Source organism: Oncorhynchus mykiss, chromosome 28 (genome assembly GCF_057628025.1).
Source record: "Oncorhynchus mykiss isolate SJ-2025 chromosome 28, ASM5762802v1, whole genome shotgun sequence".
NCBI classification, from domain to species: domain Eukaryota; kingdom Metazoa; phylum Chordata; class Actinopteri; order Salmoniformes; family Salmonidae; genus Oncorhynchus; species Oncorhynchus mykiss.
In genome coordinates this window covers 4,323,525-4,347,482 of record NC_143049.1, presented here as the reverse complement: position 1 = coordinate 4,347,482, position 23,958 = coordinate 4,323,525, and the positions used below count along the sequence as shown (strand labels likewise).

General features: G+C 41.3%; 2 protein-coding genes across 11 annotated transcripts; one reads left to right on the top strand and one right to left on the bottom strand.

Moving 5' to 3' along the window:
- The first annotated feature begins 141 nt into the window (after positions 1-141).
- eif4e2 (eukaryotic translation initiation factor 4E family member 2) lies at positions 142-18,839 on the top strand. 10 transcript variants are annotated; one of them, XM_021588814.3, is made up of 8 exons: positions 142-307; positions 7,675-7,789; positions 15,916-16,050; positions 16,170-16,274; positions 16,709-16,861; positions 16,990-17,126; positions 17,233-17,309; positions 17,533-18,839. In XM_021588814.3, the coding sequence occupies exons 1-7, from the start codon at positions 288-290 to the stop codon at positions 17,279-17,281; spliced, it is 714 nt and encodes a 237-aa protein (XP_021444489.1). In that variant the 5' UTR covers positions 142-287; the 3' UTR covers positions 17,282-17,309; positions 17,533-18,839. The 10 variants fall into 10 exon arrangements, with proteins under 10 accessions (XP_021444489.1, XP_090082025.1, XP_021444491.1 ...); XM_090225899.1 differs by having other exon boundaries at positions 174-307; positions 17,233-17,292; XM_021588816.3 differs by having other exon boundaries at positions 179-307; positions 7,675-7,819; positions 16,990-17,062; positions 17,233-17,292.
- LOC110508355 (phospholipid scramblase family member 5) lies at positions 18,015-23,672 on the bottom strand. The gene is made up of 8 exons (XM_021588811.3): positions 23,543-23,672; positions 22,041-22,398; positions 21,832-21,909; positions 21,455-21,647; positions 19,920-20,031; positions 19,635-19,734; positions 19,436-19,494; positions 18,015-19,288 (listed from the first exon to the last, which is right to left on the bottom strand). The coding sequence occupies exons 2-8, from the start codon at positions 22,393-22,395 to the stop codon at positions 19,262-19,264; spliced, it is 924 nt and encodes a 307-aa protein (XP_021444486.3). The 5' UTR covers positions 22,396-22,398; positions 23,543-23,672; the 3' UTR covers positions 18,015-19,261.
- Between the last annotated feature and the right edge of the window lie 286 nt (positions 23,673-23,958).

The window sequence follows — 23,958 nt, the reverse complement described above, 5'->3', positions numbered from 1 at the left end:
CTTCAGCTGTGACCATCATGATTGCACTATTTGTGTTATCTAATGATGATTTTTAGTGTCCACAGATGAGGGACAGTACGTTTTCTGCAACAGACAGCCCCACAGTAGCAGAATGCAGTTAATCTACTCATTAATCTGTAGGCAATATGCTCACTGGGGCACGTCAACATCGCACGATACTGTAGCCTACGCGCGCGTGCCCCGCTTCGGTCGTGCGCGCCGCCGTTCCTGCGGAATTCAGGGAGCTGTGGTCGGACTCTGAAGACTCCCACCCCACCTAGAGAATAATGAACAACAAATTTGATGCGTGAGTAATCAAAGCTATTTTGAATATTTGGTGGACAATGGGCGCCCCGCTGTGAATGCAAATTCGTTGAGCAATTAGGCCTATGCCTTGCTCGTGGGTTGCTTGGAGAGAAAGAGGTGTGTCCGGTCTGGTCTGCATGCCTTGCAGGGACTGGGGGACACGCGAGTGCTTGTCATGTCTCATCGTAGTTACGCATTTCACATAACAAGATTCATGGTGACAACGAATAAATCGTTTAATAGGGAATGCTTTCCCCTTCTTGCGATAGCCCTTTTAGCGTTGAGGCCCCGCGGGCCGTGGATGAATCCTCGGCTTGCAAGTGGTTGAAAGTCAGGGGCAGGTGTGCGCAGAGTCGGCTAAAACTATCCCCCATGTCCCTGATCACATTTAGTTATTTTAGGAGGGACAGATGGGGAAAGGTTTTTATTTAGCAAATGTTAATACGCTATTCCGCTTGGAAACGTTGACAGCGACAAGCAGCCGTGTGTTATGTGTATATTGGAACCACTGTGGAACCACTCACCAGTGCTACAATGTTGCACATGCTTATAAATGTCAGCACTGCACATTCGACCACATTGCTAGTGAGAGATGTTGACAAGACCCTGTTACTATACACAAATACGAAGCAATGAAAAGCCAATCACTTTCAGCTGTGACCTATAGTATTCACATTTATATAGTGATTATTACAATGTAATAAATTAGTACATGTACACTGAACAAAAATATAAATGCAACATGCAACAATATCAACGATTTTACTGAGTTATAGTTGATATAAGGAAATCAGTCAATTTAAATAAATTAATTGGGCCCTAGTCTATGGATTTGGGAATGAATATGTTGGTCACAGATACCTTAAACATTTTTTAGGGGCGTGAAATCAGAAAACCAGTCAGTATCTGGTGTGACCACCATTTGCCTCATGCAGCGCTACACCTCTCCTTCGCATAGAGTTGATCAGGCTGTTGGTTGTGGCCTGTGGAATGTTGTCCCGCTCCTTTTCAATGACTGTTAGAAGTTGCTGGATATTTTCAGGAACTGGAACACACTGTTGTACACGTTGCACCCCAAACATGCTCAATGGATGACATGTCAGGTGAGTATGCAGGCCGTAGACGGACTGGGACATTTTCAGCCTCTAGGAATTGTGTACAGATCCTTGCGACATAAGGTGATGGCTGCAGATGAACGGCACGACAATGGGCCTCAGGATCTATGCATTCAAATTGCCATCGATAAAATGCAATTGTGTTCGTTGTACGTAGCTTAAGCCTATTCATAGCATAACCACACCTCTGCCATGGGGCACACGTTGACATCATTAAACCGCTCGCCCACACGACACCATACAGTACATGATGTCTGCCATCTGTCCGGTAAAGTTGACACCGGGATTCATCCATGAAGAGCACACTTCTTCAGCATGCCAGTGGCCATCAAAGGTGAGCATTTGCCCACTGAAGTCGGTTATGATGCCGAACTGCAGTCAGGTCAAGAACCTGGTGAGGACGATGAGCACTAAGATGAGCTTCCCTGAGACGGTTTCTGACAGTTTATGCAGAATCTTTTTCAGTTGTGCAAACCCACAGTTTCATCAGCTGTCCAGGTGGCTCGCAGTTGAAGAAGCCGGATGTGGAGGTCCTGGGCTGGCGTGGTTACACGTGGTTTGCAGTTGTGAGGCCGGTTGAACGTACTGCAACATTTTCTACAACAACCGTAGAGTTGAGTAATTATCGTAGAGTAATTGACCTTAAATTCTCTGGCAACAGCTCTGGTGGACATTCCTGCAGTCAGCATGCCAATTGTACGCTCCCTCAAAACTTGAGACATCTGTGGCATTGTATTGCGTCACAAAACTGCACATTTTAGAGTGGCCTTATATTGTCCCCAGCACAAGGTGCATCAGTGTAATGATCATACTGTTTAATGAGGTTCTTGATATGCCACACCTGTCAGGTGGATGGATTATCTTGGAAAAGGAGAAATGCTCACTAACAGGAATGTAAACAAATGTGTAAACAAACATTTTAGAGACAAAAGCTTTTTATGTGTATGGAAAATGTCTGGTGTCTTTTATTTCAGCTCATGAAACATGGGACCAAAACTTTACATGTTGCGTTTATATTTTTGTTCAATGTAGTAACTAATATTTTACAATAACCTAGTTAGATAAGACTATTCAAAGTGTGTACTCAACAAGGACCTTCATTGTTGTAAGTAATTACAGTTCAATATCATGCTTTGCTTATGTGAATGAGTACAGAATTTGTGTGGATGGATGGATTAGTCTTGTCATGATGTCCCATTGTATTTTTGATAAGGTTCTGTACAGTATCTTGTGGTCTTGTTCTCCTCACTGACTAGATATCCCATTTCCTCTCCTCTATATATTCTATCTATCCTGTTTATCCTCCATATATTCTGTCTGTGTACTGTTTATCCTCCATATATTCTATCTATCCTGTTTATCCTCCATATATTCTGTCTGTGTACTGTTTATCCTCCATATATTCTATATATCCTGTTTATCCTCCAGATATTCTGTCTGTGTACTGTTTATCCTCCATATATTCTGTCTGTGTACGTACTGTTTATCCTCCATATATTCTGTCTGTGTACGGTTTATCCTCCATATATTCTGTCTGTGTACTGTTTATCCTCCATATATTCTGTCTGTGTACTGTTTATCCTCCATACAGTGCCTTGCGAAAGTATTCGGCCCCCTTGAACTTTGCGACCTTTTGCCACATTTCAGGCTTCAAACATTAAGATATAAAACTGTATTTTTTTGTGAAGAATCAACAACAAGTGGGACACAATCATGAAGTGGAACGACATTTATTGGATATTTCAAACTTTTTTAACAAATCAAAAACTGAAAAATTGGGCGTGCAAAATTATTCAGCCCCCTTAAGTTAATACTTTGTAGCGCCACCTTTTGCTGCGATTACAGCTGTAATTCGCTTGGGGTATGTCTCTATAACTTTTGCATATCGAGAGACTGAAAATTTTTCCCATTCCTCCTTGCAAAACAGCTCGAGCTCAGTGAGGTTGGATGGAGAGCATTTGTGAACAGCAGTTTTCAGTTCTTTCCACAGATTCTCGATTGGATTCAGGTCTGGACTTTGACTTGGCCATTCTAACACCTGGATATGTTTATTTTTGAACCATTCCATTGTAGATTTTGCTTTATGTTTTGGATCATTGTCTTGTTGGAAGACAAATCTCCGTCCCAGTCTCAGGTCTTTTGCAGACTCCATCAGGTTTTCTTCCAGAATGGTCCTGTATTTGGCTCCATCCATCTTCCCATCAATTTTAACCATCTTCCCTGTCCCTGCTGAAGAAAAGCAGGCCCAAACCATGATGCTTCCACCACCATGTTTGACAGTGGGGATGGTGTGTTCAGCTGTGTTGCTTTTACGCCAAACATAACGTTTTGCATTGTTGCCAAAAAGTTCAATTTTGGTTTCATCTGACCAGAGCACCTTCTTCCACATGTTTGGTGTGTCTCCCAGGTGGCTTGTGGCAAACTTTAAACAACACTTTTTATGGATATCTTTAAGAAATGGCTTTCTTCTTGCCACTCTTCCATAAAGGCCAGATTTGTGCAATATACGACTGATTGTTGTCCTATGGACAGAGTCTCCCACCTCAGCTGTAGATCTCTGCAGTTCATCCAGAGTGATCATGGGCCTCTTGGCTGCATCTCTGATCAGTCTTCTCCTTGTATGAGCTGAAAGTTTAGAGGGACGGCCAGGTCTTGGTAGATTTGCAGTGGTCTGATACTCCTTCCATTTCAATATTATTGCTTGCACAGTGCTCCTTGGGATGTTTAAAGCTTGGGAAATCTTTTTGTATCCAAATCCGGCTTTAAACTTCTTCACAACAGTATCTCGGACCTGCCTGGTGTGTTCCTTGTTTTTCATGATGCTCTCTGCGCTTTTAACGGACCTCTGAGACTATCACAGTGCAGATGCATTCATACGGAGACTTGATTACACACAGGTGGATTGTATTTATCATCATTAGTCATTTAGGTCAACATTGGATCATTCAGAGATCCTCACTGAACTTCTGGAGAGAGTTTGCTGCACTGAAAGTAAAGGGGCTGAATAATTTTGCACGCCCAATTTTTCAGTTTTTGATTTGTTAAAAAAGTTTGAAATATCCAATAAATGTCGTTCCACTTCATGATTGTGTCCCACTTGTTGTTGATTCTTCACAAAAAAAAACTGTTTTATATCTTTATGTTTGAAGCCTGAAATGTGGCAAAAGGTCGCAAAGTTCAAGGGGGCCGAATACTTTCGCAAGGCACTGTATATTCTATCTATCCTGTTTATCCTCCATATATTCTATCTATCCTGTTTATCCTCCATATGTTCTATCTATCCTGTTTATCCTCCATATATTATATCTATCCTGTTTATCCTCCATATATTCTGTCTGTGTACTGTTTATCCTCCATATATTCTATCTATCCTGTTTATCCTCCATATATTCTGTCTGTGTACTGTTTATCCTCCATATATTCTATCTATCCTGTTTATCCTCCATATATTCTATCTATCCTGTTTATCCTCCATATATTCTGTCTGTGTACTGTTTATCCTCCATATATTCTATCTATCCTGTTTATCCTCCATATATTCTATCTATCCTGTTTATCCTCCATATATTCTGTCTGTGTACTGCTTATCCTCCATATATTCTGTCTGTGTACTGTTTATCCTCCATATGTTCTGTCTGTGTACTGTTTATCCTCCATATATTATGTCTGTGTACTGTTTATCCTCCATATATTCTGTCTGTGTACTGTTTATCCTCCATATGTTCAGTCTGTGTACTGTTTATCCTCCATATGTTCTGTCTGTGTACTGTTTATCCTCCATGTATTCTATCTGTACTGTTTATCCTCCATATATTCTGTCTGTGTACTGTTTATCCTCCATATATGCTATCTATCCTGTTTATCCTCCATATATTCTGTCTGTGTACTGTTTATCCTCCATATATTCTGTCTATGTACTGTTTATCCTCCATATGTCCTATCTATACTGTTTATCCTCCATATATTCTATCTATCCTGTTTATCCTCCATATGTTCTGTCTGTGTACTGTTTATCCTCCATATATTCTATCTATCCTGTTTATACTCCATATATTCTGTCTGTGTACTGTTTATACTCCATATATTCTGTCTGTGTACTGTTTATCCTCCATATGTTCTGTCTGTGTACTGTTTATCCTCCATATGTTCTGTCTGTGTACTGTTTATCCTCCATATATTCTATCTATCCTGTTTATCCTCCATATATTCTGTCTGTGTACTGTTTATCCTCCATATATTCTATATATCCTGTTTATCCTCCATATATTCTATATATCCTGTTTATCCTCCATATATTCTATATATCCTGTTTATCTTCCATATGTTCTAGCTATCCTGTTTATCCTCCATGTGTTCTGTCTGTGTACTGTTTATCCTCCATATATTCTATCTATCCTGTTTATCCTCCATATGTTCTGTCTGTGTACTGTTTATCCTCCATATATTCTATCTATCCTGTTTATCCTCCATATGTTCTGACTGTGTACTGTTTATCCTCCATATATTCTATCTATCCTGTTTATACTCCATATATTCTGTCTGTGTACTGTTTATCCTCCATATGTTCTGTCTGTGTACTGTTTATCCTCCATATATTCTATCTATCCTGTTTATCCTCCATATGTTCTGTCTGTGTACTGTTTATCCTCCATATATTCTATCTATCCTGTTTATCCTCCATATATTCTATCTATCCTGTTTATCCTCCATATGTTCTATCTGTCCTGTTTATCCTCCATATATTATGTCTGTGTACTGTTTATCCTCCATATATTCTATCTATCCTGTTTATACTCCATATATTCTGTCTGTGTACTGTTTATCCTCCATATATTCTGTCTGTGTACTGTTTATCCTCCATATGTTCTATCTATCCTGTTTATCCTCCATATATTCTATCTATCATGTTTATCCTCCATATATTCTATCTATCCTGTTTGTCCTCCATATATTCTGTCTGTGTACTGTTTATCCTCCATATATTATATCTATCCTGTTTATCCTCCATATATTCTATCTATCCTGTTTATCCTCCATATGTTCTATCTGTCCTGTTTATCCTCCATATATTATGTCTGTGTACTGTTTATCCTCCATATATTCTATCTATCATGTTTATCCTCCATATATTCTATCTATCCTGTTTATCCTCCATATATTCTGTCTGTGTACTGTTTATACTCCATATATTATGTCTGTGTACTGTTTATCCTCCATATATTCTGTCTGTGTACTGTTTATCCTCCATATATTCTGTCTGTGTACTGTTTATCCTCCATATATTCTATCTATCCTGTTTGTCCTCCATATATTCTGTCTTTGTACTGTTTATCCTCCATATATTCTATCTATCCTGTTTATCCTCCATATATTCTGTGTACTGTTTATCCTCCATATGTTCTATCTATCCTGTTTATCCTCCATATATTCTGTCTGTGTACTGTTTATCCTCCATATGTTCTGTCTGTGTACTGTTTATCCTCCATATATTCTATATATCCTGTTTATCCTCCATATGTTCTATCTATCCTGTTTATCCTCCATATATTCTATCTGTGTACTGTTTATCCTCCATATGTTCTATCTATACTGTTTATCCTCCATATATTCTGTCTGTGTACTGTTTATCCTCCATATGTTCTGTCTGTGTACTGTTTATCCTCCATATATTCTATATATCCTGTTTATCCTCCATATGTTCTATCTATCCTGTTTATCCTCCATATATTCTATCTGTGTACTGTTTATCCTCCATATGTTCTATCTATACTGTTTATCCTCCATATATTCTGTCTGTGTACTGTTTATCCTCCATTAATTCTGTCTGTGTACTGTTTATCCTCCATATATTCTATCTATCCTGCTTATCCTCCATATGTTCTGTCTGTGTACTGTTTATCCTCCATATATTCTATCTATCCTGTTTATCCTCCATATATTCTGTCTGTGTACTGTTTATTCTCCATATATTCTGTCTGTGTACTGTTTATCTTCCATATATTCTATCTATCCTGCTTATCCTCCATATGTTCTGTCTGTGTACTGTTTATCCTCCATATATTCTATCTATCCTGTTTATCCTCCATATATTCTGTCTGTGTACTGTTTATCCTCCATATATTCTGTCTGTGTACTGTTTATCCTCCATATATTTTGTCTGCATTCAGTTTATTATCTCACAAGGTCAAATTCCTGGTATATGTAAGTGCACCTGGCGAATAAAGGCAATTCTGATTTAATTCTGTGTGTTCAGTCTGAAAGATGATGACAGTGGGGACCACGACCAGGATCAAGGCTCACAGAAAGACTGTGAGAAGGAAAAAAATGACAATGATGAGGACAATGATCAGAACACTGCCAAGAAGAAGGTGTGTGTGTCGCCCAAATATAATGCTACAGTATGTATTGTTTGTTATCCTTTCTAAATTAGATACATTATAGATGTGATGGCTCAGTTTGTTAGAGCCAAGGTCGGACTACTGCATTTGGGGCCACGGGGCACCACCCCACAACCCAAAAAATAATATATATATATATATATATATATATATATATATATATATATATGTGACTAGAGATCGACCGATCAATCGGAATGGCCGTTTAATTAGGGCCGATTTCAAGTTTTCATAACAATCGGAAATCTGTATTTTTGGGTGCCAATTTTGCATATTTAAAAAAGAAAAATTGTATACCTTTATTTAACTCGGCAAGTCAGTTAAGAACACATTCTTATTTTCAATGACGGCCTAGGAACGGTGGGTTAACTGCCTTGTTCTGGGGCAGAACGACAGATTTCCACCTTGTCAGCTCGGTGGATCCAATCTTGCAACCTTACAGTTAACTAATCCAACGCTCTAACCACCTGCCTCTCATTGCACTCCACGAGGAGCCTGCCTGTTACGTGAATGCAGTAGAAGCCAAGGTAAGTTGCTAACTAGCATTAAACTTATCTTATAAAAAACAATCAATCAATCATAATCACTAAGTTAGTTACACACGGTTGATGATATTACTAGTTTATCTAGCGTGTCTTGCGTTAGGTAACGTTAAAAGGAACCACCAACTTTCATATGTTCTCATGTTCTGAGCAAGGAACTCAAATGTTAGCTTTTTTACATGTCACATATTGCACTTTTACTTCTCCAACACTTTGTTTTTGATATTTTTTAAACCAAATTGAACATGTTTCATTATTTATTTGAGGCTAAATTAATTTTTATTTATGTATTATATTAAGTTAAAATAAGTGTTCATTCAGTATTGTTGTAATTGTCATTATTACAAATAAATTAATAAAAATCGGCCAATTAATCAGCTTTTTTTTGGTCCTCCAATAATCGGAATCAGTGTTGAAAATCATAATCGGTCGACCTCTATGTGACCGACTGGCTCGATTCAGTCTTATGTAGCACAAATTGAAATGGTGTTTTTAACATTGGATAAAAGTATAAACTCTGAGCAAAACAATTGTATATCATACACTACAGTTGAGGAACAATGAAAAGTAATTCTGCTTTGAAAGTTGGTAAGCTTGAAAACCCCACTTTTGAGAAAATGTCTCTTGGTACATTTTGGTACACCTACTGGAGAGGTCTTCTTTGTCTACACCCAGACAGCGTCGTTCACACCCTCTTAAACCTTAGCCCCACCCATCTCTTTAAGGAATCATGTGATGCCATGTGCTATACAGAGTGAGTAAGGTAGTGTACTAAACAACCAAAGATTTCAATACTAAAGGCTGGTTTAAACTACGTCTATCGACATGTCTGTAGACAGTTGTCACGGTGACCTCATGAATGTTCTATAGTCGTCGGACATCAAACTTGTCGTTATGAATAAGTATAAACACAAACAAATGACAGGCTGCATGGAGGTCCAAAATAGCATAACTGGTGTATTTTAACACCAATAAACTCATCTGTTTAAAAATGAATTCAGTATATGTCAATCTAGCAAACCAGGCAACTAAAATAAACTTTCTGAACAATGTTTTGTTTTGTTTCTAGCTTGTTAGCTAGCTAACATTAACCACATCATATAGCTGACGCCTTAGCTTTAGCTAATTTGTATTCATTATTACAGGAAAATAATCTCTCAACAAGATCATTATTTACACGTTAATGGCGAGCGAATTACAGAAAATAGCTTACGATTGTGAGTGTGACGAAATATAAGCATTCATGTTGTTCTTCACATTCCGTCTCTGGAAAACACACATATCAAATAAAATCGACGTTTATTTGTAACATGCACAGGATACAGTAGGTGTAAACAATACAATGAAATGGTTACTGTAAGCTAATGCACTTCTGTACATCGCGCTGTAACGTACAATTGACCTTATTTTAGCTCCCCAAAAACATAATACTTCCAGGTCAACTGTAGTATGAATACCATTGTAAAGCACAATTTCTCCTCTTTTTTGCTGCCCGGCTCTGCATGATTCAACAAGGAAATGAGCTCCGTCGGGTCTTTTTAAAAATGGCAGGTGGGGAAGCGAAACCTACTGCGTGATAGTGTTAGGGGGAGATAAGCCGTGTGGGGAAATGTTTTTTTTTCACCCGATCTGTCCAACTTATCACCTTTAAAATGTAAATAAAACACGATTTGAAGGTTTGTGTCAAATTTGAATCAGGTTTTTAGGGCTGAGCTAAAGTTATCTTCAGAAGTAAACAGCGGCTATTGCAGCTTTTGAGAGTCATGACGGCTTGCAGTAATGATGCAAAAAATGAATGCATTCAGTTGTACAATTGACTAGGTATCCCCCCTTACCCTGTCACTGTCCATTTCTTGTTTTTAAACGATGAGAGAAGTGCTAAACCTGGTGGAGAGAGATTGTAAGACAGAAATAGTAGCTTTATGCGTGCTGTACGTTACGACATGACACGTCTCGTCTTTTCTCCAATACTATAGATTCATATATATAGATTCATATTTATAGATATATATAGATTCATTACCATGTCGATCAATGCTTGAATAGAAACGCAGTTCACCTCCCCGGTTTTGAAGTCAACACAGTCACTACAGTCCCATTAGTTTTCTTTGCATCCTCGTTTGAATGCCACGGTTGCGCAAATTTGTACGGAATGGGGTGAGTCGACAGTACTTGCATAGTGGAGTCTTGTTTAGACATGTAGATAGCTAGCAAGCTAAACAATGAACTATAATCCCAACTCATAATGTTACTACCCTGCATGAATCCGCTGGTAGCTAAAGCTAACCAACCAACCAGGTTCATTGTTAGCTAGCTAACATTAGGCTATAACTAGCAATGCAAATGGCTCTGAGATACAAATAATATTACTACACAGATCATACACGTAACGTTAGCTAGCGAGACAGCCAACTACCATTAGCTAGCTAGCTAACAGTACGCTTTAACTTCAAGGAAAACAACTTTCTGAAAAAATGTGTAACGTATAATATCTGAAAATATAGCTAGCTATACTCGCATACCTGTATAACGTAAACTCACCCCATTCCATACAAATGTGCACAAACGCGACATTCAAAACGAGGCTGCAAAGAAAACTAATGGGACTGTAGCGACTGTGTTGACTTCAAAATCTGGGGTGTGAACTATGTTTCTATTCAAGCGTGGATCGACATGGTAACGGCTCTGTAGTATTGGAGAAAAGTTGAAAAAACGGACCCTCCGTTACATTATGACGTGTCATGCCGTAACGTACAGCACGCATAAAGCTACTATTTCTGTCTTACAATCTCTCTCCACCAGGTTTAGCACTTCTCTCATCGTTCAAAAACAAGAAATGGACGGTAAGGGGGGGATACCATTTTTAAAAAGACCCGACGGAGCTCATTGCCTGCTTGAATTATGCAGAAACGGGCAGTGTTTAGGGTAATTCATTTTGTTGGAAAGGGGATAAATTGTGCTTTACAATGGTATTGACATTAAAGTTGATCTGGAAGTATTACGTTTTTTGGGCGCTAAAATAAGGTCAATTGAACGGACCAAGGCGATGTACATAAGTGAGTGAGTTTGTATTACATGGATGAACGCTTCTCCCTCTCTGTCACGGATTTCATGGTTGCCCTTAGTTTGAAGATGCAATACAACAGCATTCTTCTTTTCTATTTTCGAATCCCTCTTATTTGCAATCAAATGCCTGAATTTTCTCCATCTCCTTAGCTATCATACTCTGCTTCCACCGGGTATTCCACTGATTTCAAAACTCGGTCCTGCAGAAAGTGGAGAGCATTAGCAACACTTATGCAGTTCTTCGTGATAGATTTTTAAAACGCTGAGCAGCTCATGTTATAGACAGAAACGTGCTACATGGCAGACCAATCCGAACTCATCTCTCGGCATGTACAGCCTATCCATTATCTCAACCAATCATGGCTAGCTGGAAGGTTCCTGACTTTTTCTGTGGCTAAACCAACTAGGCTCGTAATTTTACAATTGTATTCATGTTTACAGATGGCATACACATTTTATTAAGGCACATGAAAGTTTACATGTTCCAGAAGGAATGTCTGCCACAAAAACAATTTTGCTTTCCTGAAACAAGTCACATATGATTATTATTATTATTTTTTTTTGGTAGGGGGGAGTTGTTTTCATTTGGGGCGGCAGGGTAGCCTAGTGGTTAGAGCATTGGACTAGTAACCGAAAGGTTGCAAGTTCAAATCCCCCAGCTGACAAGGTACAAAATCTGTCGTTCTGCCCCTGAACAGGCAGTTAACCCACTGTTCCTAGGCTGTCATTGAAAATAAGAATTTGTTCTTAACTGACTTGCCTAGTAAAATAAAGGTAAATAAATTGAAAATGTGCAATTTTATAATGCTATTCTACATATTTTGTCATGAGGCTGACAGAAAATATTACTTTTTAAAACACATTTACTGCAATTCTACACATTTTGCCATGGGGCAGATTGAAACGTTTGCTGTTTTATAGATATTCTCATGCTATTTTTCTAAAAAATGTAAAGCAAATTTCCTGCTATTTTACTAATTTTGCCATGAGGCTGAGAGAAAATGTTACAGTTTCAAAGCAAATTTCCTGCAATTCAACACATTTCGCCATTGCTTATGACCCTGGAGGTTGTTGGCCCCAGGGCACGTGTCCTTTCGGTAATCCGGCCCTCGAAACGAGCACAATATTGATATCGGAACTTCAAGCTGTATGAGTACAACTCCTGCCTCATATGGTGTACTGAATAAAGGAGTTACCATGCCTTCAGAAAGTACTCATTCTCATTGACTTATTCCACATCTTGTTGTGTTACAGCCTGAATTCAAAATCTATTCAAAAATGTTTTTTCTCACCTATCTGCACACAATACCCGATAATGACAAAGTGAAAACATGTTTTTATACATTTTTGCAAATGTATTGAAAATAACTACATGAATATTGAATTTACATAAGTATTCACACCCTTGAGTCAGTACTTTGTAGAAGCACCTTGGGCAGTGATTACAGTTGTGAGTCTTTCTGGGTAAGTCTATAAGAGCATTCCACACCTGGATTGTGCAACAATTGCCCTTTATTCTTTTTTAAATTCTTCAAGCTCTGTTAAAATGGTTGTTGATCATTGCTAGACAACAATTTTCCGGTCTTGCCAAAGATTTTCAAGTTGATTTAAGACAAAACTGTAACTCGGCCATTTAGAAACATTCACTGTCTTCTTGGTATGCAAAACTCAAGTGTAGATTTGGCCTTGTGTTTTAGGTTATTTTCCTGCTGAAAGATGAATTCATCTCTCAGTGTCTGGTGGAAAGCAGACTGAACAAGGTTTTACTCTAGGATTTTGCCTGTGCTTAGCTCCATTCCGTTTCTTTTTTTACTCCAACCATACCCATAACATGATGCAGCCACCACTATTCTTGAAAATATGGAGAGTGGTACTCAGTAATGTGTTGTATTGAATTTGCCCCATTTTTTTTGCAGGATTCCTTTAGTGCCTTGTTGCAAACAAGATGCATGTTTTGGAATATGTTTTTTCTTTGTGGCCGATGTGAAATGGCTAGCTAGTTAGTGGGGTGGGCGCTAATAGTGTTTCAGTCGGTGACGTCACTCACTCTGAGACCTAGAAGTAGTTGTTCCCCGCTGATTTTGTGGCGCGATGGGTAACGATGCGTCGTGAGTGACTGTGGTTGATGTGTGCAGAGGAACCCAGGTTGGGGCGAGGAGAGGGACAGAAGCTATTCTGTTACATTTACATGCTTTCTTCTTTTCACTCTGCCAAGTAGGTTAGTATTGTAGAGTAACTAAAATGTTGTTGATCCAGTCTCAGCTTTCTCCTATCTAAAGTCACCATTGGCCTCATGGTGAAATCCCTGAGCGGTTTCCTTCCTCTCCAGCAACTGAGTTAGGAAGGACGCCAGTATCTTTTTAGTGACTGGATGTACTGATACATCATCCAAAGTGCAATTAATAACTTCACCATACGCCATGTGCAAGGGATATTCAATGTCTGTTCATTATTTTCTCCATCTACCAATAGGTGCCCTTCTTTGCGAGGCATTGGAAAACCTCCACTCGTTACCTGTATATATATATATCTATATATATACAGTGGGGCAAAAAAGTATTTAGTCAGCCACCAATTGTGCAAGTTCTCCCACTTAAAAAGATGAGATACTGTAATTTTAATCATAGGTACACTTCAACTATGACAGACAAAATGAGAAGAAAAAAATCCAGAAAATCACATTGTAGGATTTTTAATGAATTTATTTGCAAATTATGGTGGAAAATAAGTATTTGGTCAATAACAAAAGTTTTTCTCAATACAGAGGTCAAATGTTTTCTGTAAGTCTTTACAAGGTTTTCACACACTGTTGCTGGTATTTTGGCCCATTCCTCCATGCAGATCTCCTCTAGAGCAGTGATGTTTTGGGGCTGTTGCTGGGCAACACGGACTTTCAACTCCCTCCAAAGATTTTCTATGGGGTTGAGATCTGGAGACTTGCTAGGCCACTCCAGGACCTTGAAATGCTTCTTACGAAGCCACTTCTTCGTTGCCCGGGCGGTGTGTTTGGGATCATTGTCATGCTGAAAGACTCAGCCACCTTTCATCTTCAATGCCCTTGCTGATGGAAGGAGGTTTTCACTCAAAATCTCACGATACATGGCCCCATTCATTCTTTCCTTTACACACATCAGTCGTCCTGGTCCCTTTGCAGAAAAACAGCCCCAAAGCATGATGTTTCCACCCCCATGCTTCACAGTAGGTATGGTGTTCTTTGGATGCAACTCAGCATTCTTTGTCCTCCAAACACGACGAGTTGAGTTTTTACCAAAAAGTTATATTTTGGTTTCATCTGACCATATGACATTCTCCCAATCTTCTTCTGGATCATCCAAATGCTCTCTAGCAAACTTCAGACGGGCCTGGACATGTACTGGCTTAAGCAGGGGGACACGTCTGGCACTGCAGGATTTGAGTCCCTGGCGGCATAGTGTGTTACTGATGGTAGGCTTTGTTACTTTGGTCCCAGCTCTCTGCAGGTCATTCACTAGGTCCCCCCGTGTGGTTCTGGGATTTTTGCTCACCGTTCTTGTGATAATTTTGACCCCACGGGGTGAGATCTTGCGTGGAGCCCCAGATCGAGGGAGATTATCAGTGGTCTTGTATGTCTTCCATTTCCTAATAATTGCTCCCACAGTTGATTTCTTCAAACCAAGCTGCTTACCTATTGCAGATTCAGTATTCCCAGCCTGGTGCAGGTCTACAATTTTGTTTCTTGTGTCCTTTGACAGCTCTTTGGTCTTGGCCATAGTGGAGTTTGGAGTGTGACTGTTTGAGGTTGTGGACAGGTGTATTTTATACTGATAACAAGTTCAAACAGGTGCCATTAATACAGGTAACGAGTGGAGGACAGAGGAGCCTCTTAAAGAAGTTACAGGTCTGCGAGAGCCAGAAATCTTGCTTGTTTGTAGGTGACCAAATACTTATTTTCCACCATAATTTGCAAATAAATTCATTAAAAATCCTACAATGTGATTTTCTGGATTTTTTTTTCTAATTTTGTCTGTCATAGTTGAAGTATACATATGATGACAATTACAGGCCTCTCATCTTTTTAAGTGGGATAACTTGCACAATTGGTGGCTGACTAAATACTTTTTTGCCCCACTGTGTGTGTATATGACTAATGCCATTCTAAATTCAGGCTCTAACACAACAAAATAGAAAAAGTTAAGGGGTGAATACTTTCTAAAGGCTGTAAGTGTGAATAAGTGGCACAGTGGTCTAAGGCTCTACATCTCAGTGTAAGAGGCGTCTCTACAGTCCATGGTTCGAATCCAGGCTGTATCACATCCGGCTGTGATTGGGAGTCCCATAGAGCGGTGCACAATTGTCCCAGGGTCGTCCAGGTTTGGTGGTGGTAGGCCTTCATTGTAAATAAGAATTTGTTCTTAACTGACTTGCCTAGTTAAATAAAGGATAAATTACTTTAGGATAAAAGTGCCTGCTAAATGACCATATCTTGTCTGTCTCTGCTCTGTTGTTCAGATTGCAGTTCCAGGGGTAGGGGAGCACCCCCTCCAGTATAACTACTCCTTCTGGTACTCCAGACGCACCCCCGGCCGGCCCGCCAGCACCCAGAGCTACGAGTCCAACATCAAACAGATCGGCAGCTTCGCCTCGGTCAGTCCCTATTGGGAACCATTGTTCTTTGCCTTTCACCTTTGCAGTTTCTAGACTCAGCTGATCTAGTTTAGTATATTTCTTGGGTTCTAGACTAAATTTGTCCTCCGGTCCACCAGGTGGAGCAGTTCTGGCGTTTCTACAGTCACATGATCCGCCCGGGCGACCTGACGGGCCACAGCGACTTCCACCTTTTCAAGGAAGGTATCAAACCCATGTGGGAGGTGGGTAGCAAAGATGGTGGATAAATGGAGATAGTTCACCATTGAACATCTTTTTCAGTTTCTGTCTACTTAAATGGGTGGCTCTCCCATAGACACCAATGCGATAGCAGCTGGGTCTTGCCTACTTTTCATTGGGGGAGTGGGATGTCTCACTTCCTGTATTCTTTTGATCTATCCTTACCTTTATGAGCTCACTCAGCTGATCTTAGATCAGTTTTCACCTGTTGATACTGTTATACCATTACCAGGGTTGTATTCATTAGGAAGCAAATAGAAGAAAACAGACGGGATCAGGAAGGGACTGCCTAAACTAATAAGGAATGCTAATTTTCCTTTTCAATTGTAGAACATTTTGTTTCGGTGTGCCCTAAAGAATATGACACATTTGTTTCCTGCCTAATGGCCCTGTCTATCTTCTCTCTGTGTCTCTCTAGGACGATGCTAATAAGCTAGGTGGGAAATGGATCATCCGGCTGAGGAAGGGCCTGGCGTCTCGTTGCTGGGAGAATCTGATTCTGGCCATGCTGGGGGAACAGTTCATGGTGGGGGGGGAGATCTGTGGCGCTGTGGTGTCTGTACGCTTCCAGGTACACACATACATAGAGCCAGACGTGCAAACACACGCACGCACGCACACACAGACAAGCACACACACATTCACTGTTCCAGTGTCTATTGTTGCCAACACCATGCTTCCCTCATGTCTTTCCTCCAGGAGGACATCATCTCCATCTGGAACAAGACAGCCAGTGACCAGGCCACCATTACCCGGATCAGAGACACTCTACGTAGGGTCCTCAACCTACCCCCCAACACCATTATGGAGTACAAGACACACACCGACAGCATCAAGTAAAAACACACACACACAAACACAGAGCTAATGCCTGAGCTACTAGGCTTTAGCTCAGTAGGCTAACACCGTCTGTGATACCTGGGGGGTTCTGTCTGTTCTCAGGGCCTGGGAGGACTTCCATGGTCTGGTGAACGCTGTTGGTGGTCGCTAGTCTCTAAAGCTGTGAGTTTCTGCCAAGGGTAGGAGCGGCTAATTCTTAATTCATATTCCTACATGCACACACTGGCTTGCCTCATGTTCTTACTTCTGTTGTGCCTCTGTGCATGGAAATCATGACACTAGTCATGGTCAGTACTATTATTAGTACTACTGCATTAGTACGCTAGTAGTCAATTATAGGAACTGAGTGTTTCAATAACCTAACTGTCTCTGTTCATGTTTGTCTCTCTCTCATATCTCTAGATTTGTGTGTAGTGTCTTTTGGATGAAATCCGGAGGAATAATACCTTTAAGGATCAGTACTGTTTTACATGGCGACAGCGAGGGAGAGATAGGGAGATAAAGAGAGGGGGGACAGTGGCCTTCCTTTCTATGGCTCATGGAATCTACTGTATGGAACACGGAACCAAGCTGTTGGTTGGTTGGAGCTTTTTATCTGCCTGTCAGTCAGAGATTAATGAAACCTCAGTGGATGTATTTTTTCAAGTGACACTGTCCCTGATCTGCCAACAGAGGGAGACTGTGCGACAAGCATTTGGTGATTTGGCCAATGACTGTTGACGGAATCTTCTTCTAACAGAATATTAAACCAAACCCTTCCCATAAATAGGTATAGGCAGTATATTCATCATTGTGTAGCACAATCACAGTTCCCTCTGGTAGAGTTTTAAATGTACAGCAGAGAAAATGTATCTGTTTTTTTAAAACTCTGAAACTTAACAGGGTTGCAGGTGGAAGTTATTTTATTATAGTGCAGTATTTTAACTACAATGCCTCTAGTCATTTAAACTAGAAATATTATGGCGTACAAAAATATATTTCTAGAAAAAGCTATGTCCTTTTGAGAAAATCTATTTACTTAACCAGAAAGTTTTCAACCCAAAGGATGGGGCCCATCCTAAAGGGGGACCGTGGGTAACGTGAACCGGTCTCTTTAGAATGGACTGCCTAGCTGCCTATATCACTGTGCCTGGCCTCGAGACGGACGCAACCCAGATGAAACATTCAAAATGCCTTTCAAGATCCCACCGTGAAGACGGACATAACAATACAACTGTAACAACAATGTAACAATGTTGTAACAATGTTGTAACAATGTTGTAACAATGTTATCCGTGACAACATCATCTCTCCAGTGTGGAATGGTGGTAGCCTGGGTGTCAGTCTGTTTCTGCTCTCTTGCCAACTCCTCATGCAAAACAGTTTGGCTTGACAATGATCATGGAGTTAGTCAAAATCACCAACAGATCTGGGACCAGGCTAGAATGGTGGCCCTGCTGTGATATTTCCCCCGGGTAGAAGGAGTCCCTGAACACTGACCTGGAATCAGCTCATCTGACCCCCTCACCATTTAGTGCCACAGAACAGAAACTGGTCCCAGGCCAGAGCTTGGGCCTCCTTCTATCTTCTCCCCCCTGATGAAATACTGCCCAGGATTGGGTGGGTGGTGCTGGAAAAAGGGTGTCTTGTCAAATCGAGGAAAGTACTGTCTGATGGATATACACCTGATGGATTATAGCAATAAATGTTGATTATGCATCTGCTGCTAACCAATGGCTTCAGTGTTCTATTCTGTGATGTCACCGGTGGCGTATGTTGGATGAGGAAAATGTATCTTTCCAAACAAAGATAGTTTGAACTGATTGTCAGTCAGTCAAATTGTTGTGATGGGAGCATAAGCCAATGCAAGGTAACTATTAAGATGTATTGGATGTATCTCTTCTACTAGGACAACTAAATGAGGACTAAATAAAGGAAAGGAGGCCATGCCATGCAGGCTAGTACATCTTTGGTGTCGCTAACATTTGCACCCCTCCCCCAAACAACTGTCCATGTGTTCAATCTCTGATGGTGCTGCGGCGTGGCATCGGGCGAAGCTGTGAATCTCGCCGATGGTCATTTGGCTTCTGCAGTTCTCATGGTCCACTTTTGATTACCTACATTTTCTCATCTCTGATTGTCTGGTGCCGGTTCAGCTCATCTCAAAGAACATATAATTCTAAAGAGAGAGGGAGAGAATGAGAGAGAGAGATGGAAGGGTCAATGTAGGGAGTACAGAGTTTGTCAGGTTCACGTTGTATTCATTGATTCCCACAGTATTTTATCTGGGGTTTTTTTTTCTGGGAGAGTTTTTCTTCGTGCTTACCAGTAGGAACGTGGCCGCCAGCAGAATAAGTTTGGTCTGTGATGTCATATCCTGTGGAACTGCAGGAATGAGACATTTTAGGAGGAGAGGGGGTTTTGCAGTGTTCTTGAACAGTAGATACTTCTATTTGTTTTGAAGGTAAAGCTATTAAGCCAAGGTTTAACTATATGGCTTCGGGTGTAAACGAAGGATAACTCACCCTCTAACCCAAAGTATTCATGATCCATGTTGCACTCTTCGTTAAACCCAGGCCATTTCTTCCATATGGAGCCAATTTTCTCACCAATGGCTGAGACCACCTGACGTTTGACAAAGAGATAAAAATGCATACAGTAGAACGGAAGTGGTGAAAAAGATTGAATGTGGCATAAATTACCTAATGAAATAATTATTCTAAAATGAATGAAATATGATAATCAACCAAATATCAGACTAATCAAAGTCAATCAGATAATGGCTGGTAATGACCTGAAATGATAATGACCTGGAATTCTTGGTTAGAGAGGCATCGGTAGGGGCAGCACGATCCCTGGATTCTTATAGTGGAGGTTCCATCGGAGTCACACACTTCCAGGAGAGGGGTGAACATACTCCATCTGTTAACAGGTAGAACTGGTGAACACACACACCTCCCTCCATACACACAACCCCTCCTGCACCCACTCACAGATGCTGATAAGAGACCAATCCTGGGTGGTGATTGTTCTTGTTGTTTTGTATTTCCTAGCGTGGGTTGATTGGTTGCATGGTCGGTTGGATGATTAAGGTTTCAGCTGGTCAGTTTTCTATTGCATTGTACCACTGAGACCATTTTCCACTTGGTGTCATAAGAGGTCTACCGGGGTGACCCCTCCATACTGTAGAATAGAGATACAACACAGATCTAATTTAAACTTCTACTTTGCTCTGAGCTCTGTTAATTAGATACAGTGATTCTGGTGGCCTTGTCTGCAAGCTCTACTAAATGAACACACAAAGGAGACCTCTTCTAACCCTAGAGAAATACTTGGGAGAGAGAGGGGTTGGGCATTTCAGAGAGAGCGAGGGAAAGAGAGATGGAACACAATAGAGAGTTTGGGCATTTCAGAGAGAGAGAGAGAAATAGAGGAAACGATGGAGAGGGGGTGGGCATTTGGTCAAAAATAACTAGGCCTACAGTCTTTTCCATTTTTTCCACTAAATTAGCCACCATTTTGATTGAGTGGTGTGGAAACGGTGATGTAATGAGGGAAAACAAGAGGCGCAGCCGCTGTTTTTCCGAGTAGGAATGTGTCAGAGTGGGCGCAACTGGTCGAAGGAAGTCAGGTGCAGGAGAGCAGAGATGAGTGAACACTTTAATCAGGCAGAGGAAAACAGCCGGACGCAACTGCGTCACAACTCTGGCCCAAGGAAAAGGGCGGTAGCGCACAAAATCACACAACATGGTAGAAAATAACAAAACCACGGCTTAACAATACCCGGCGCAAAACCAGCCTGTAGCGTCACACACATAACGAACAAACAAAACCACACACAGATATGGGGGGAACAGAGGATAATATACACGTATAGTAATGAGGGGATGTAAACCAGGTGTGCTGGAAAACAAGACAAAACAAATGGAAAATGAAATGGAGATGGCCGGTGACGTCGATCACCGACGGAACAAGGAGAGGGACTGACTTCGGCGGGAGTCGTGACAGAATGAAGCCACATTCCTTCCCACCCAGGACACCAGCAACCCAGGTTATCCATCCAGACAGCTGTGCTATGTGCTAACTCCCCCCAGTTTAGCCTCCCTGGAGACTAGGCGGGAGAGAGGAGCACCACCCATTCTATTTACAGTCCTGGGTCGTATTCATTAAGCCCCAAAAAGAGGAAACAGTCTGAAATGGAGGGACTATCTGAACATTAACAAACACTCTTTTCGTTGTCCGTTGCACAGCGTTTTGATTCTGGAGTGAGTGGGGGTAGGGATAAATGTGAGAAATATTCTGGGAGAGTGGTAGAGGTTAGAGGTTGATTTCAGAATAGACCTACCGCTGTCGTACGCTCCCTATGAGCTGCCGTTGGGGGGTGTAGACCCTCATTTCCATCAAGCAGCAGCCAAGGCAGCACGCGTCCACCCTGAGGGGTCTTTCAAACAGGAAGACCTGGCGGGCCTGGCGGTCAAAACCTTGTAGGGAGCAGGACCGGGCCGGACCGCAGCACTGCAGACACATACAGGAACTCTCTGAGAAGGAGAAACACAGAGGGCCCAGTTTGAATAATGAAATGGTAACTAGAAAAATGTCCATCCCAGGTGGGCAATAAAATTATATTCTATAGATACTATTCTATGGCCACAGCTCTGTCTGTCTGCAGACACATTCAGGATCTATACGTGTAATGGCTGTATGTTACTGTTAGTATTGTACCTTCTACAGCCACAAAGAGCTGCTCACTGCTGTCCCCTGTGGCAATGCTGTAGGTCCTGCGGGACACACATTGTGGACCTGGAACACAGCAGCATGACATGACCAGGTCAGAGGGACTATCACTAATATAATCCATAGGCAAATTGTTAGCAGAAAATCATTATTTAATCTGATGTAACTGTATATTTCACACATGAAGTTGCACTAACCTTGCAGCTCTGGCCTGGCTATGATACGTAGTTGGCTGACTGCGTCCAGGAGAGCCAGACCCTCATGTCCACCCACACCATTCAACCACTGCTCCCCTGCCATCTCTGGCCCTCCAGAAGCCCTGGGCCTCATGTGGCCATTCTCCCCTTTACCCCCCGGACCTCCAGGGCCAAGGCCCAGCTGCTGGTCCTCTGAGCCCAGGTCAGGTGCCCCGTGGTGGGGTATGGAGCCAGGCAAACCCTGGGGATTGGTGGAGAGCCTCCTTTGACTGTGGAAGGCTCTGAAGAGCCTCTCGATGTGCTTCTCTCTCTCCAGACGGCCGAAGGGAAGGGGCTGGGTGGTCACTGCTGACATAGTCTGGGACAGGATGCAGGAAGTAATGACAGGAAGTACTGTTCAAGGTTGGGGATAATTTATATATATATATATAAATAGAGGACTCTGCGCACACAGACACCAAAATGGGACAGATACAAAGTAAAAAAGAGTCCTCTATCATTCTCTATGGGTCAATTACATTTGAATCCCAGTCTATTCTCAATTCAGGAAGTACACTGAAATTCCAATTGTCATCAATGCTCTTCAATGAGGAAATATTGGAATTGGGTTTACTTTCAGAATTGACTGGAATTGAGATGGAATTGTCTATCACTCACTTTATCCCAATATCATCACAATATTGACCCCAATAATCTGCAAATTAGATCAGAACAATCCAAAGGATTAGACCCCAAAATTACCAAAAAAACAAATGTCTCTAAACATGTGTCTGCCTCCACAGCCAACACATCCCTGGCACTAGGACAATCTCACCTCTCTGAAGACGGAATGGGGAAGCAACACGGTGGCCAGCTCCTGGCTATTTCATATTCACGTCACAGCATCACTGAAACCACTACATCCATCTCCTATTGAAAACCTGTCACAATCTACAATACCTCTGGTTCAGACACTCAACTCTATGGTAATATACCACTGTCGATTTGTATTTGGTGACACTTTAAGTTGCTCTTTACACTTCGTGTTTCTCAAACCTATGTAGTTACACCGTAGTTACTCTAGTAACGACATTTTATTAAGGTATTGCTTCTGTTGCTACTTGAATAATTAGTGTAACTACAGAGGTATTAGAGCCATTTAGCATGTATCTAACCCATGTCTGAAACCTACTGCACATAGTCTGACTCCATGGACTCACAGCAAAGTGTAGCACATTGCCCAGTTGTTCCGTTAACAGTCGTGGTGACACTCTGTTTGAAAGCCCTGTGTATTCCGCTCCAGAAGCAACAAGTGTTCAACGCTGTTCAATGGAGTGAGATCAACCTCTCTATGTCTGTCTTTCTCCTCATATGGTAAAAAATAAATACAAAATCCTCCACAACATTATTGTCATGATAAGTTACATAACAGCAAAGTATGTACAGTGTTGGTGGTTAACAATGAATATAGATGGAAGTAAGTATGTTTTTTAAACAAATGTTGCCATTTGTCAAGCTCTTACCGTCTAAGGTCCACTCCCTGGTATCTCTTGATTGAAATAAGTGTCTAGCAGGCAAGCATCTGGGTTTTTGAAAAAGGGATGGGTGAAGTAGGCTTCTATCTAACATTCTAGTGTGTGTGGGTGTGTGTATGTGTGTGTGTTTGCGAGGAGTGTTATGGAGGGGGGGGGGGAGACCCACTGGTCTCTCTGACTCTGTCTCGCCCCGTCCAGTTTCCATCCCAACCAGCCGGATTTTTCTTTTGTTGGGCCAGAAAGGCACCACTCACCCATGTAATTGAGATCCTGCTTCTGGGAGAGGGGGTGGGTGGTGGGGGTGAGGGGGGCAGGAGAGAATCGGGGGATGGCTGTGTGAGAGAGGGCGTATAGGGAGACACCCCCCATCTCTCTCCATGCCTCCGGAATTTATACAACCCAAA